Below are 16043 nucleotides of genomic sequence, written 5' to 3'. Positions count from 1 at the left end.
AACCTGTTACTAACATGAAAACTGAGCAGAACTTCTAAAGCTGAGCTTTTAATAGTTGTATTCAAGCCTTTGCTGGCTCAGCAGGAAAATGAAAGGGAAGCAGCAGCCATCATCCTGAGTAAATGTGTCCTGCTTTCTTTTTCTCCATTCGAAATTCCTTAGCTTTCTAAACACACTCAAGTTTTGCTGTAAGTTATGTGATTTTAAAATGATCATCTTTGAAATAAGGCAGTCACAGAAGGAGAAATACTGTATGATTCCACTTAAATGAAGTATCTAAAATAGTCAAATTTATAGAAGCAGAGAGTAGAGTGGTGGTTGCCAGGGGCTGGGGGGAGGGGAAAATGGGGAGTTGCTAATCAATGGGTATAAAGTTTCAGTTATGCAAGATGAATACATTCTAGAGACCTGCTGTACAATATAGTGCCTGTAGTTAACATTACTGTATTGTACACTTAAAAATTTGTCAGGAGGGCAGATCTCATGTTAAGTGTTCTTACCACAATAAAATAAAAAGGACAATGTGGTGGGTTTTCCATAAAGCTAAATTTGTTCTGAATTTGTGCCCTTTCTAGTTTTTGCTGTTTAAAATTCTAAGAAATAAAGGTACTAGGCAATGATTTTTCTTTTTTTTTTTCTTGGCTGCGTTGGGTCTTCATTGCTGTGCATGGGCTTTCTCTAGTTGTGGTGAGCAGGGGCTACTCTTCGTTGCGGTGCATGGGCTTCTCATTGCGGTGGCTTCTCTTATTGCAGAGCACGGGCTCTGGGTGCCTGGGCTTCAGTAGTTGTGGCACACAGGCTCAGTATTTGTGGCTCGTGGGCTCTGGAGCGCAGGCTCAGTAGTTGTGGCGCACGGGCTTAGTTGCTCCACGGCATGTGAGATCTTCCTGGACCAGGGATTGAACCCGTGTCCCCTGCATTGGCAGGCAGATTCCTAACCACTGCGCCACCAGGGAAGTCCCTTTCTTTTTTTTTAAACATCATTACTTAGCAAAATAAAAAGTAAGAAATCTTGAAAAAAAAAGTCTCCTTTTTCGAAAGGCATACACTTTTGGTATGAGGAAAGGTAGACAAGGCAGGATGCAGCATGGCCTGGTGGCCAAGAGAGTGGACTCCAGAGTGGGTGCACCGGGCTCTTCCCCCACTCCCACCCCACCCCCACCTCTAACAAGCCTTGAAACCTTGGGAAATTGCTCTGGTGCTCTTGGGAAATGGGGGTAGTACCTCATGGGGCTGTTTCAAGGATTGAGTTCATCCATGTGAGAAGCTGAGAAAATGGACAGACTTTAGAAATGGTAGCCATGATAGATGTCATGTGACATCTGCATAGGAGAAGGTAGCATTTCCTGATGGAAAATGGAGCCCTAGGGCTTATTATACTCCTTAGTCAAAAGTCCTCCTATCTGTTTTAGTTTCCTATTGCAGCCATAACAAATGACCACAAATTTACTGGCTGAAAGTAATACAAATTTATTATCTTAGACTCTGTAGGTCAGGAGTCCGGTGCTAAATCAAGGTGTCAGCAGGGCTGCGTTCCTTTCTGGAGGTACCAGGGGAGAATCCGCTTCCTGCTCATTGAGGTTGTTGACAGAATTTAGTTTCTTGGCAGTTATAGGACCAAGGTCTGCTTTGCTAGCTGTCAGCTGAGGGTAGTTCCCAGCTTCTAGAGGCTGCAGCATTCCTTGACTCCCAGCCCTCTTCCTTCGTCTTCAAAGCCAACTGCTGCAGATGAGTCCTTTTCATGTCCCATTTCTTTGACCCTGTCTTCCGTCCTCTTAGACTATAGGAACCCATGTGATTCGATTGGGCCCACCCAGATAATCCAAGATAATCTCCCTATTGTAAGGTCAGCTGGTTAGCAACCTTAACTCCAATGCCACCGTAATTCTCCTTTGCCATGTACGGTAGCACAGTCACAGGTTCCAGGATTAAGGTGCAAACATCTTTGAGGGGGCCGTTATTCTGCCTACCACATCCAGTGAACTGGAATTTCACTGGGGTCTTTAACAGGTCATTTATGTTTACCTTTTATTTCCTCATCAAAAAACTTAAGTGACCTACCACATAGGATAGGTAATTTTTTTTTAACATCTTTATTGGAGTATAATTGCTTTACAATGGTGTGTTAGTTTCTGCTTTATAACAAAGTGAATCAACTATACATATACATATATCCCCATATCTCCTCCCTCTTGCGTCTCTCTCCCACCCTCCCTATCCCACTCCTCTAGGTGGTCACAAAGCACTGAGCTGATCTCCCTGTGCTATGCAGCTGCTTCCCACTAGCTATCTATGTTACATTTGGTAGTGTATATATGTCCATGCCACTCTCTCACTTCGTCCCAGCTTACCCTTCCCCCTCCCCGTGTCCTCAAGTCCATTCTCTATGTCTGCATCTTTATTCCTGTCCTGCCCCTAGGTTCATTAGAACCATTTTTTTTTTAGATTCCATATATATGTGTTAGCATACGGTATTTATTTTTTCTCTTTCTGACTTACTTCACTCTGTATGACAGTCTCTAGGTCCATCCACGTCACTACATATAACTCAATTTCGTTTCTTTTGGGATAGGTCATTTTTATTGAGCACTTGCTGTGAGCTTGGCCCTGGGTGCTAACTGTATGCTCAGGAAGAGTCTGTGAGGCAGGTTCTATTACTATCTCCATGTTATAAACGAGGAAACTGCATTTTGGAGGAGTTAAGTAATTGATCAAAATAATTCAACTGGTGAGGGGATCAGACATTTCAAGTGGATTCCTGTACCTCAAAAGTTTGGCTGGAAATCCCCCTTCATATGGCAGTGCATACTAATTAGAAATAAATATTTTGATTAAAACAAATGTTTCAATTTTGCTAATAGAAATTATTATTCATGTTCATGGACATGGTAAGAAAATAAAATTTCTACTGTAGCTTAGCCAAGTTGACACATAAAATTAACCATCACAGTGCAGTGCTGTTTAGCTTATTTCTCTAGCCCTTTGCAATCCAATATGGCAGGCACCAGATGTTGACTACATGAAGTGTAGCTAATCTGAACTGAGGTATGCTGTAAGCGCAAATGCACACCAAATTTAGAAGACATGGTACAGATAAAAAGATTGTAAACTATCTCATAATTTTAATGTTGATTGATGTTATATTGATTACATGTTGAAATAATAGTATTTTAGATGTGTTGGGTTAAATAAAATGTATCAATCACTTTTAAAAAACGATGAAACCCAATATGTATTGAAATTAGATTATAAGGAGAATGGTTGCATTGTAAAATATTTTAAATAAAACTGTCCGAAAATGCAAAAAAAATTAATTTCTGGCTTGTGCTAAGTCACAAACTGTCTTTTGAAGTCATAATGTTGTTTTTGCTGAGATGATGATGGTTTCTGCCAAGAGAGATCTGATTTGTAATAGGGTGGATAGGTTCAGTACTTCACTAGTGAGATATTTGACTGTCATGTTTTGTTATACTATAAGTGATATGTAATCAAACAAGAAAAATTTCCTAGCAACAGAGTTGTTTTCTTCAACCAGAAGAATGTTTTTATGTGCTCATTTTCTTAATGTCCAAAGGATAAAAAAAGCTTATGAATTTAGCATCTTATATTCTTATCTTATTCTAAGATAATATATCTTATCTTATATTTTTGAGATTGAGTTGCTGGCAAATATAGGTAGTAGAATATATAAGAATATCACTAGAAGTATTTGGCAAGCATTATGTTAAGGTAATTCAGACCTAAAATACATTTAACTAAGTAGGGAACCACATGGTTTTTATGACAGACCCAGTTGTTGGACATGGTTATCTCACTTGCCTTCATAAGCCTCTTTTTATCTCTTCTTCATTAATACCCAAACTTTTTTTTAAACACTCATCAGGTCTCTAGGTTCTACCTCATTTCATTTGTTTATTCAACGAATGTTTGAATACTGTGTGCTAGGAGGTTCTAGGAGTATTGTGCCCTCATGAAACATATATATTTGTGAAGGATTCAAACATGAATGAAAGAATTACACAAATCAGGAAGTGCATGGGTGCTATCAATGTGAATAAAAGGTTCTTATCTGAATCGAAGGGCGGAGGACAGGGGAAAGCCTTGATCTAAAGGATGAATAGCATTTAGCCAGGCCAAAATTGGAATGGACCAGTCTAGGTCAAGGGATTTATTTTGCAAAGGTTTTATCCCAGGAAAGAGCTTGGCAAGTTGGAAGAGCAACAGCAAGAAGGCCTCTGTGTGTGTGTGTGTGTGTGTGTGTGTGTGTGTGTGTGTGTGTGTGTGTGAAAGTGGCTCTCAAGGAATAGCGTAAGGCATAGGCGCTGAGTCCTGTAGAGCTCTGTTCAGAGCAACAAGTAGACCTGGATATTGTATGATGATCCACCAAGCAATACATATGGCCTTTTTCCCCAGAACTCCATCATCAAGTGAATGTGGTCTGTAGATAGGGTGACCATATAATTTATCATCCAAACCAGGATACTCTGGAGAGTGAAAGGGGGCACTATTAATTATGCTGGGACAATAGGTATAAACCAGTATGTATAACTTGGGCAAGCCAAGATGTATGATCACTATGCTTAGAGACAGGTTCTCAACCACTTCAGTAAGCCTGAAGTTGCCTAGAAACCATGCTCTGAAATTACAGGGTTAGGCATGTGGTCCTGCTTTCTCACATTTCCCCCTCCTTCACCCGTGGATAACTCTGAGAGAAGGCCACCGGCAGAACCTGCACCAAGTCTAGACCACAGAATCACAGCCCTATTGCCCACCCAACTACAGCCTAGTGTTTTTCAGATTGCCATCTCATGAGAGCTCAGATCCTTGACGTACATCAGGTCTTATTAACGTGTTTTCAGAATTAAAGTCTTAAAAACATCTGGGAAAGAAAGTAAGGCCTTAAACATTTAGCACGTGAACTTTTCCCACTAGAACCTTTCCTACCTTACTTCTCATTGATGACGTGACCTATTTATATGTTCCCAGATGGTGGCCAGGCGGAATGGGTGCGGTCTGGTTATAACCTCTTTCAGAGTAAACATGTTTTGTGATTTGGCCCCTATGGTGGATGATATACGGAGTGGAGTACCCACCGGAAACCGTCCCATAGGTGTAAAACCTTTTTTTTTTTTTAGTTTCAGATCATGATGATTATTCTTTTTTTTTTTTTTAATTGGAGTATAGTTGATTTACAGTGTTGTGTTAGTTTCAGGTGTACAGCAAAGTGATTCAGTAACCTTCTTTAACAATTACAGTGGCATGAAGTAGTAAAGAAATCTTTTCACTATTGATTGGATTTTTTATCAAATCAGCTGTTGGCCGAATCTGTGTAGTGAGGATTAATGGAGCTTTATTTCCTGCTCTCTGTGCCTGAGTCACTTTTTACAGCAGGGCCCTCAGGGAGCCCTAGTAATTCCTTCAGTTTACCGAGACATGGGTCACTTTGTATCAGATAATATTCAGTCACATAGTGAAGATGTGCACTTTGAGATAGTCTACTATTTCTTTAGAAGTTTTACTATTTCTTTTCAAACTGCACTAATATTCTTACTTTCTGTTTTACAAGTCGGAAAATGTGAAGAATTCACCCGGAAATAAGTAGAATACTCCATGCTCTGCCCATTTTAATCAGGTAAAGAACAAGAAAACTCTGTGGTTATTTTTAGCATTATTAGCACCAATTGAAATGACTTGTCTTTAATTAATTTAATTTGATTAATTGTAGCCATTTCAACTTCGTGTGGACACATAAGGGTCAGGATGATATTTCATTCCCTCTTTAATTTCTGGGCTTAAGTGCTATGAGTTTTTAATTGTGTTTGTTCCTGAGAAGTACCTGGGTTTTTTAGACAAGCTAGAACTCGACATTTGGGATTTGTCTATAAACCTATTTCAAACAATTATTTCTTAGGCTTATTTTTTTTTTCAGACAGCATTTCACTATAGTAAGCACAGTTGTATTCATCTAATAATCATTCAATAAACATTTGCTGAATGCATGACTATTGTAGAGAAGCTCAAGATTATATAGAGTAAGTGACATAGGGAATTCATAGGTGTCATCTTTCTCTGCAGATTTGAGTAACTTGAGTCTAGAGAAATTTAGGATGGTATCTGATAAAGTCAATCAGTGTGATTTCTTCTGGTCGTATACTCAATTCACCATTTGTTTTCATTCATATGTTCAATATTTACCCACTGAGTACTTGCTAAGTAGAAAACACTAGTTATGTTAATATTATTTTGTGTATATATTAAAAATTATATAATAGCACTTATGATTTCATGGTAATTAGATTATATTGAATTTGGAAAGAATCTGAATATTCAGCTACAGGAAAATGGTTTAATTATGGTATGTCCATAAAGAGGAATGTTATTATGTTTCAATAATATTTAATTGCATGGGAACATATGCACAATTATTAAATTAAAAAAAAAAAAAGCTAGTGTGATACATATTTAGAGAGGATAATGACCAGGAAACACAACAAAAAATTTAAGTATGTATCTTCGGATGGTAGGATTATGGATGATTTTTATATTTTTTCTTCTATGTAACTTTATGTATTTTTAAATTTTTTGCAATGAATATGCATTTTCTTTATAATAGAAATTTGTTTAAAAAATCAGTGTCACATTTATCATAAGTCATGGCTACTATTTAAAACTCATGAAAGCTCTGGGTTTGAGGTTTTCTTTCTCAAGTTGTCTCCGTGTTTTCAGAGACCTAGAGAGTCATTATAATCTTAGAATTTGAAAAGGATCATCTGGCCCAACCCCCAGCCTCAAGCATAAATTCTCTGTAGCCCTGTGTGTTCCCACTTTTCACCTCCACTGATAGGAAAAGCACCCCACAGGACAGCCATCTTTGGGCAGTCCTAATTTTTAGGGAGCTGTTTCTTATACTAAGCAAAAATATGTCTCCTTGTAACTCCTACACAATGGTCTGATCTTGCCTTAGCAGTCACAGAAAATAAATCCAGATCCTCTTTCACATCACAGCCTTTCATATAGTAACCCCAAATCAGCATTTCTCAAATTTTGTTATACAAGTTACCTGGGAAGCTTGTTAAAAAGCAGCGGCGTAAGCCCTACCCTAGAACTGGCATCTCTGGAAAGTGGGACCCGATGTGCATCAGATATGCTGTTAGAAAGGCGACTGGTGGGTAAGCAGCCAGGAAGTCACACGTGTCCTTCAGAGACTTTACACTGAATATGGTTATATTTCTTTACAGGGGCAACGAGCCACAGAATAAAGGAAAACTATGTACATATCCACTTCATTCTTTCAAAACTATTCTGGGCCAGAGTTCAGCTTACTATATACACAGCCTTGATTTCATTTTTAATTTTTGTTAGCTCTTTATTGGAGACGTAATTTTTAATTATAAAAGCGATGCATATTTGTTGTAAAGAATTTTTTTTAGATAAATATTTTTAAAGCTTGTCTTGTCCTCCATTCCTTTCCCAGAGGTAATTTCTGTTGATAGTTTGGTACATCATTCCAGACTTTTTTCTTTATGTGTAACATACACATACACACACACACACGCACACATGCACACACACACGCATCCATACATGCTTTTGGGTTTTTGATAGAATGAGATCATATTCCTTGTACTGTTTTGCAAGTACACTGAAAGCTCCATGCAGGCACATATTGCAGTTTTATTATCACACCTAAAGAAATTAACACTAATTCCGTAATATCATCTAATATTCAGATAGTTTGCAGATTTCCCTGATTGTCTCATTAATAACTTTTTTACAGTTATTTTGTTTGAGTCAGGATCCAAACAAGATCTGCCCACTGCATTTGACTGATGAGTCTCTTAAGTCCCTTTTATTTTTTTGTTTTTTAATTTTTTTACAAAGATATAAACTGTCTTTATTTTCAGATGTTTTAAGTCCCTTTTAAACTGTAATAGTTCCTTCTCCCTCATTTTTCTCTTATCATTTATTTGTTGAAAAACTGGGCTTATTTGTCCTTTAAATTTCCCATGCTCTGGCTGTGGCTGAGTGCATCCATTTAGTGTCATTCTGTTTATCTCTTGGTTCCTCTCCTCTCTGCATTTCCCATAAACTGATAGTTGGATCTGAAGGCTAAATCAGATTTTGGTTCAATTTTTTGGTAAGAATACTTTGTAGACAGTGTTATGTTTAGTTATGTTGAATGAATGAATGAACTTGCTTTTTTTTTCCACTTAATATGTTGTGTACATCTTTCCCTGTTGTACTTATAGGTCTATCTCATTCCTCCTTTAGCTGCTTCATAATTTCCTAGTATGGACTACCATGATCTATTGAATCCTTATTAATATAGATTACTGGCAGTTTGTAGGTTTTTTTTAACAGTGCAGTAAATCTATTGAATTCTTAGAGAAGTTCAAAACAGATTAATAAACAGAGATAGAAAAGGTAAGTTAGTGGTTTAGATGTTTAAGAATTTTTAGTTTTATATTAAAAGATCAAGTGAGTAGTCACTGGCCTCTAAAATATTTATAAACCTCTAATTGCTAAGTAGATTCATTACGTATTAGGAAAAAGGCAATCTGGAGAAGAATTGGTTTGTCTTTGGTGTCTTTGGATTTGATGTGTGTTTCATTCCAGAAAAGAATGATGGGGTGATGTGAGGAAAGGTATGCGTCAGACTAGCAATGATATAATCATGCTCTCCTCCAGCAGGTGGATGGAAATGTAGTTGTTTGGTTTTCAGAAGGGGAGCGATGTAGTGTGTCCTGTGCCATTTAAGCGTTTATTTTTAATTTATTCACCCATCCATCTGTTTATCTCAGATACACAGCTAGCTGAGAATCTGCATGTAGTATTGATGTAACACAAAACCTTTCTGGTTTTTAGTGTACCCATTTATAAAATGGGAATAATTACTGTTTTCTCTGGCTCATTGTGATCCTCATGGTCATATAATGGTATTATAAGTATTTGATGTGATTACTTAAACCTAAAGAATTTTCAAAATGCAAAATCTTAGAGCTGTTTTTATTTTGGGAGGAACTGTTTATTTATGTTTTTCTTTTTCTTTTAGTTATAGGTAAACATTGGAAACTCCATATGGTAAACCAGTATTTCTACAGAAAAATGGCAGAGAAGTTAGTATTGAATGTAGTAAATTGGCATTCTTCTTCAGGAGAAACTATACTAGGCCTCTTTGTTATCTTGGGTGATGCCATACTCCAAGTGGACTAATCTGAAGTTCTTTCACCTAGAGATAATGTATAAGCCTTAGAACTCCTCGTTCTCATGTTGCTATTTATGTACATAATTAAAATTCTAAGTTAAAAAAAAAGTTGTCCTGCTTTTTTTTCTCTTATTATTTATTGAGTGACAGTTTAAGTGTATCTGATGTCCCTGTGTGTGTCTCTGAGTGTACATGTATGTGGGGGGGGGGTATGCGTGTGTGCGTGTGTGCATGGTGTGTGTGTGTGTTAAAACCATTCACTCTGCTTCTTAGCATCAGCTGTCAGGCAGTCTCCAAAGGTCAAGTTGGGAAAAGTGGCTCTGGAGCCGAGAGACGATGCTTCTATTGCCAGCACAAGGAACAAAACTTGTAAGTAATAGTTTGCCTGACCCTGATGAGAAGACATACAAAAGAAAACAATGACCGTGACCCCTTATTGTGTGCCATTGCCTCCCAGCTTGTACAGATCTTCCAGTTCTTGACTGCCAGCGGGAGATGCTTAATGACGTAGTCTCTGTCCTCTGCCAGTGGAGGAATGGTATGTGGTTGTGTGTGTTGGTTCTCTGTGTGTAGGCCTTGTATTTGCCTTTGTGGCCTCTAAATGCACAGCTCATTGAACTCCGTCTTCCCAGTGCTGGTGGGAACAGCAGGAGTTTCTTTTGACTTGTCAGCCAGCCAGGAAGGATGGGTGGGGAAACTATATGAAAGAGGGTTGAGAATTTCCAAATTTCAATCAAGCTTAGAAATTATAAGTCATCTTTGTATTCTTATAGTGTCAATTTAATTCCTAAATTGTTGACCTTCCAGAACTGATAGCAGTTGGTAAGATAGCAATACACAAATGGAACATGCACATGTTAATGTTAAATACATTTGACAGAGCCAAGATGACAGGAATGGTGCCAGCATTGTTACTGGATTAATGAGCCAAAGCATGTTTGTCTCTAGAATAATCCCCCTAGTGACCCAGAAATCTTTTATTTCCTGCTATACTGAAATACTTTCGTGTTACTGTACCAGTCAACCAAATACATTAAAGCTGTGCCTAAATTATAATATCTCACTATAAATATACTTTTATTGTTTCAGGCTTTTCCCATTGGCTTGGCTTCCTCTGTCGCCTCCAGAAAGTAGAGAATCCACAGGTTTCCTCACTGTTGATCTAGAGAAGATGAAGGAATGGCCCCCACCACAGCGTGCTCTGGAGATCATCGATCAAAAGGTGTTTCCGAGTCTCCTAATTGGAAGGTATTACTTCCATTTTTAACACTTTAGTCGTGTTGAAACATTGCCTTAAAATCTCTTAACTCCTCCAAGGAGGGTGGGTCTCACAGAGCTGGCACCCAGTAGTATCTGGCCCATATTTAGGATAACAAGAGAATCACCTCCCACCCAGGGCAACTCAGTTGCTTTTATACTATGATCTTTTCCTTTCATGGCTGTTTGTATCCAGTGCTGCCTTTTTTTTATTTAATACTTTTTGCGTGCCTTCCATGAACTTTGAACTGCAGGGAATATAAATTTTGCATATTATAGTATCTTGCATTTCCCTAGCCGTTTATACTTTTCTAAGTGCTATTTTATATCTTTCCTTTTTGGCTTATTTCCTGACCTCAGTGCATTTGTACTCTGTTTTTCTCTGTCCTGAGGTAATACTCTCTACTTACATTTACACTCTTTATTCTGTTTCTTATGACCATTTTTTATTATAAGACTGACTCTCAATCCAGTTTATCTCTAACTTAATCAGGATGGATCTATTTGAATAACTTTAGGGCTTTGGAGAGAACGTTCTTTACCATATGGAGTGATTTAAGCTTCTCTGAAGAGACAGATGTGGCATGTTTTGTTCTGTAATAATGTGTCCTGAGAAAGATTGCTTTGTCAAAAATCAAGATTTAAAAGCAATTGTTTCAGTGGGGAAGAAAGGGACTAGTGGCGCTAAAGAATGCCTTCATCAGTCTTATCACCTATGTCACGCCTTGGGACAGAGTCACAATAATAGTAGTAGATAGAAGAATCGAGCCCCGCTGAGGGACCACCCACCCAGGCAGTGGAGTAGCAGGTGCCTGGGCCGCTGGGTCAGCAACTTTTGTGCTAAGTGCAGTGCTGGATCCCAGCCCAGTAGAGGCCTGTGTGATGCAAGGCACTTCCCTAATGGATCAATGACATTATATCTAAATGGCTCAAAGAAAATTCAGAATATATGTAAAATGCCTGTGTTCACATATAGAGATAGAAAAATGCAACTAGCTTGTGGTTAAATAGCAAATCTGTGACAGTTAAAATTAGGCCAAGTAATGAGTAATGATGATTTTCATTAGTTTAAAGATAAAATTCAGAATGCTTGAGCTCAGCAAAAAAAAGAGACAGATTATGTTTTCCTCATTCTCCTATCTTGATGAACACACTTGGCACAATCTTTTGGAAAAGGCTGGGTATTTAGAGGATCATTTTCGTCTGTGACCAGCACTATTCATGATTATTTATAGGAGCTGAGGAATTTACCGTGAGTGTAAGTTTTCACTTTTTAATTCATTGCACCCACCCAAGTTAATGCAAAAACCACTGTCAGAGGGACCAGCAGTATATTTGTGGGACTACACCCTCATCCGAGGCTTAATTTTAATTAAAAGTAAATATTTGCAATAATGGTTTTGTTCACCACTGGTTGAAAGAAACTTGCCTGAGGTTTTGGTTTTCACCCTGTCCACCTCCTGTCTGATGTTTTGTTTCCCTTCTGAGAGGTTCAGATTTCAAGTCAATAATTAGCCAGCACATAGTTCTAAAGGTACAATTAGGTCAAACTCCAGATATAACCGAAGTTCAGGCTTATTTAAGTTTATGAAATGATAGCCAAGCACATTTCTCAGTGGGAGAAAAGTTTGTTTTCATAAACAAGTGTTTCACTATTTCACATTTTGTTCACATTTTGTTCAGTGCTGAGTCACCTGTATTTCATATTTAAGGGCCTTTATCATCTTAATCAGCTCTAGAACTTAGTTGTTCAACTTTAGCTGTGACTCTTAAAGGCAAAAGAAAAGCGAAGGAAGTGACTCTTCTCCCTGCCCACCCTCCCACCTGTGACGTAGTCTTCAGACTCAGCATTGGCAAAGTCACTCCGTAAACTCTCTCTCCTCTCAGGTACACCCTGAAGGTACACACTGAAGACTCACTTCAGTGCTGGCCTGTTTTGGGAGTGTACGGGACAGGTGGAACAAAAAACAAATGCAAAGATGGAGGAAAATACAGGATGCAAAGACTGCTCCCCACACTCAAAAGTGAAGTCATTAGTGAGTCCTTTAAATGCTTATTTGACACAATACTGGGATTTTGTTAGTGACCCCAAATTTGAGTGTGGTTGGAGGAATGATTTTTTTTTTAATAAATTTATTTATTTTATTTTTGGCTGCGCTGGGTGTTTGCTGATGTGCGCAGGCTTTCTCTAGTTGCGGTGAGCGGGGGCTACTCTTCATTGCAGTGTACGGGCCTCTCATCATGGTGGCTTCTCTTGTTGTGGAGCAGGGGCTCTAGGCGCGCGGGCTTCAGTAGTTGTGGTTCGCGGGCTCTAGAGTGCAGGCTCAGTAGTGTGGCGCACGGGCTTACTTGCTCCGCAGCATGTGGGATCTTCCCGGACCAGGGCTCGAACCCGTGTCCCCTGTGTTAGCAGGCGGATTCTTTAACCACTGCACCACCAGGGAAGTCTGGAGGAATGATTTTAAATGCTTTCGTTCACTACAGGGAAAATATCAGCTTTTAAGTGTCAGCCATCTCATTTATCTTCCATATCTCTTCTAAATTATGAGAAAATGGCTTTCGGGTAATGATAGTGTCTGAACACATACATTACTTTAGCCTGAAACCCCAGGAAGCCAAGAAGAAAGGGATGGCACTAGCACACAAGGAAAGGCTGGGGAGAGGGAGACAATAGGACTCCTGTTTTTTGCAACAGACTTAGTGGAACTGTTTGACTCTTGAAACCCTGAACCCATATAAAATTGACACAAATAGAAATAACAAAAACATTTAAAAACAAGTTCTAAGAAAAGCAAGGAAGTTAATATTAAAAGTGTCATATTTACTTTGTAAACTTTGGATCCATGTGTCCAATGGGGCCCTTCCTGTAATGAATGCAATATGATACATTTCTCCCCATTTTTTAAAGTTTGAGAAGGTTTTGGTGTGTCTTTGTATCTATGGCATTTTGTGGGTCATATCTCTGATTCATTTTCTGAATCCTCCCTTGGGAAGGCAACTTTCTATTGCAACATTGCTCAAGAGGGAGGCTGTGATGCATTTGGGGGCATGTTCTCTGGAATAGGAAGTCCGTTGTTTCCGTGAAGAAAAGCAGAAAGTGCTTAGTGTATCATTAGCCTGGCTGAGGCTCTTCAGAACCGGAAGTGGCCGTAGTGCTTCCAGGGCCTTCCCCACTTCATGCACCCCACTTGCCTCCTGTTGGTGAGGGTGGAGAGGAGAATGTGTCTCCTTTCCACACCTGCCCTCTATCCTATCAAGCAAACATGGCACTGTTTCCTACCCCTCACTTTGTGTTACTGGCTCCTTGTGGTCCCACTGACCTAAAGAGGCTTAACTTATTACTAATAGATTTCTTTGTGCGATTTCTGTTACCCCTTGGGACATCTTCTGTTCTTGTTACTTGTTTCTAGGCAGGATGTGAGGTTTAGGAAAAACTTGCACCCTTGCAAACCATTTTTAACTTGTTTGTACTCTTATTGAATTCACCATCACTCTTCAGTTCTGAAGAGAATTTCCAGACATTAAAAATCTTCTCTCTCTGAACTCCTGGATCACTTTCTAGATTTCTTATGGCTTTATGCATGTTCTACCCTTGTTAGCTCATACCTGATCTCTAGTGGACTATAATCTCCTTGAGGCCAGGGCAAGTATCTTTCTTCTTTGTGTTCCCAGTGCTGACCTAATGTACTGATGTATACATTGCAAAATGTGTGTTGAGTGAACTCTTTAAAGTTCAAAATTGCATTATGATTTTGTTTTAGTCGAGCCTTTGAGGGTACCCATAGGTATTGGAATTATTTCATTGCCACCAACCTGAGAGTGTGTGTCCCTGTGTTTCTGACTTCCAAATCTATGAACAGAGGAGATTGGGCTAGGTACTCTGTAAAGGCCTTCAGTCCCTGTAACTTTTCCTCCTTAGATTTATTAAGCATCAATTGAGTGCATGGTCTAGATATTTTGTTTTGATAGGCAGAGAGGAGAAATACAGTTTACAGTTCAGATGCAAAGACAAAGCAAGTACACAAAACAATCAGAATAATTACAGGGGAGCATCATTGTAACATACAGATTAACTATCTAATAGATAGTGATTCCGTATATTGGTCTTGTGCAAAGAAGCACCCAAGGATATTTGTCTAAAACATGAACGTAATGTACCTAGGCAGTGGTTATACGTTTTTTGTGTACAGTAAGTTTTTTAGAGAAAGAAGAGTAATCAGAGGAAACAAGCCTGGTAAAACAGATGACATTGAATGCGTGATTTTACTTTTACTGCGTTAGGACCTAACTTGTGCTCTCTTTGTGTAATCACTGTTGCCCCTTGGAACACCTTCCGTAGTAAGTTCAGCAGGAGTTAGCCCAGGTTGGGCTTTTGAGGCACCCTTGTTTTATTCTTCTAGCTTATTCCTTAATGTTATTGCATATAGACAAGATTTTTTTTTTTTTTGGCTGCGCGCAGGCTTTCTCTAGTTGCGGCGAGCAGGGGCTACTCTTCGTTGCAGTACGCGGGTTTCTCATTGCGGTGGCATTTCTTGTTTCGGAGCATGGGCTCTAGGCGCGTGGACTTCAGTAGTTGCAGCATGCGGGCTCAGTAGTTGTGGTGCGCGGGCTCTAGAGTGCGGGCTAAGTAGTTGTGGCACACGGGCTTAGTTACTCCAAGGCATGTGGCATCTTCCCGGACCAGGGATCGAACCCATGTCCCCTGCATTGGCAGGCCGATACTTAACCACTGCACCACCAGGGAAGTCCTAGACAAGATTTAATGTCTTATTACTTTCAGTATGAATAGGAATTTAAATGTCTGGCTAAGAGTAGTACCATTTGAGATCCTGCAGGTCGTGCTTTAATGGATAGATATGTTTAATTTAAAATTAATATCTGGGCTTCCCTGGTGGCGCAGTGGTTGAGAATCTGCCTGCTCATGCGGGGGACACGGGTTCGAGCCCTGGTCTGGGAAGATCCCACATGCCACGGAGCAACTGGGCCCGTGAGCCACAACTACTGAGCCTGCGCGTCTGGAGCCTGTGCCCCGCAACGGGAGGGGCCGCGATAGTGAAAGGCCCGCGCACCACGATGAAGAGTGGCCCCCACTTGCCGCAACTAGAGAAAGCCCTCGCACGAAACGAAGACCCAACACAGCCAAATAAATAAATAAATAAATAAATAAAGTAGCTATAAAATTAATATCTGTTTGCATAGTAAGGTATGCCACTGTCCTTTAAAAATCTCTTAGCTTAAACATGTACCATACAATATCTACTGTTGTAATATACTTTTTAAAATTCATTGATAGTATAAACTTCATCTCACTAAAATGATGACAAAATCAGAATATTATTAGACACCAAATTTGAATGTTTCCTTAAGTAAATTTCAAATTAGAGCTTAAGTGAATGCGATGGCCTCTGTGCAGAAGAGAGTTAACATAGCAGGCCTGAGACTGCCATCTTTAGAAAGACTTGCTTGCAGGGTTGGCCCTTAGGAAACTCAGCTTCTCAGAAGTTCCCCAAGCTGATAAAGGCTGGGGCACCAGACTCTGCTCTGTCAGGTCACATAGATTGTTTGTGCAAATGATGTGATT

The 16043-nt window shown here is 39.3% G+C and overlaps 1 protein-coding gene across 4 annotated transcripts in view; it reads left to right on the top strand.

The window, feature by feature from the left end:
- APOO (apolipoprotein O) overlaps positions 1–15606 on the top strand; it is a 64350-nt gene extending 48744 nt beyond the window's left edge. For all 4 annotated transcript variants that reach the window (XM_082375901.1, XM_082375898.1, XM_082375902.1 and 1 more), the window contains 2 exons: positions 5567–5632; positions 9053–15606. In XM_082375901.1, coding sequence (XP_082232027.1) covers positions 5567–5602 — 36 coding nt within the window. In that variant the 3' untranslated portion in view covers positions 5603–5632; positions 9053–15606. The remainder of the gene's footprint in view (positions 1–5566; positions 5633–9052) is intronic.
- The last annotated feature ends 437 nt before the right edge of the window (positions 15607–16043 follow it).

This window comes from Balaenoptera borealis (genome assembly GCF_965194805.1).
Source record: "Balaenoptera borealis genome assembly, chromosome: X".
NCBI lineage: Eukaryota > Metazoa > Chordata > Mammalia > Artiodactyla > Balaenopteridae > Balaenoptera > Balaenoptera borealis.
The sequence above is the reverse complement of the archived record's forward strand: the minus strand, read 5'-3'. Positions and strand labels throughout refer to the sequence as shown.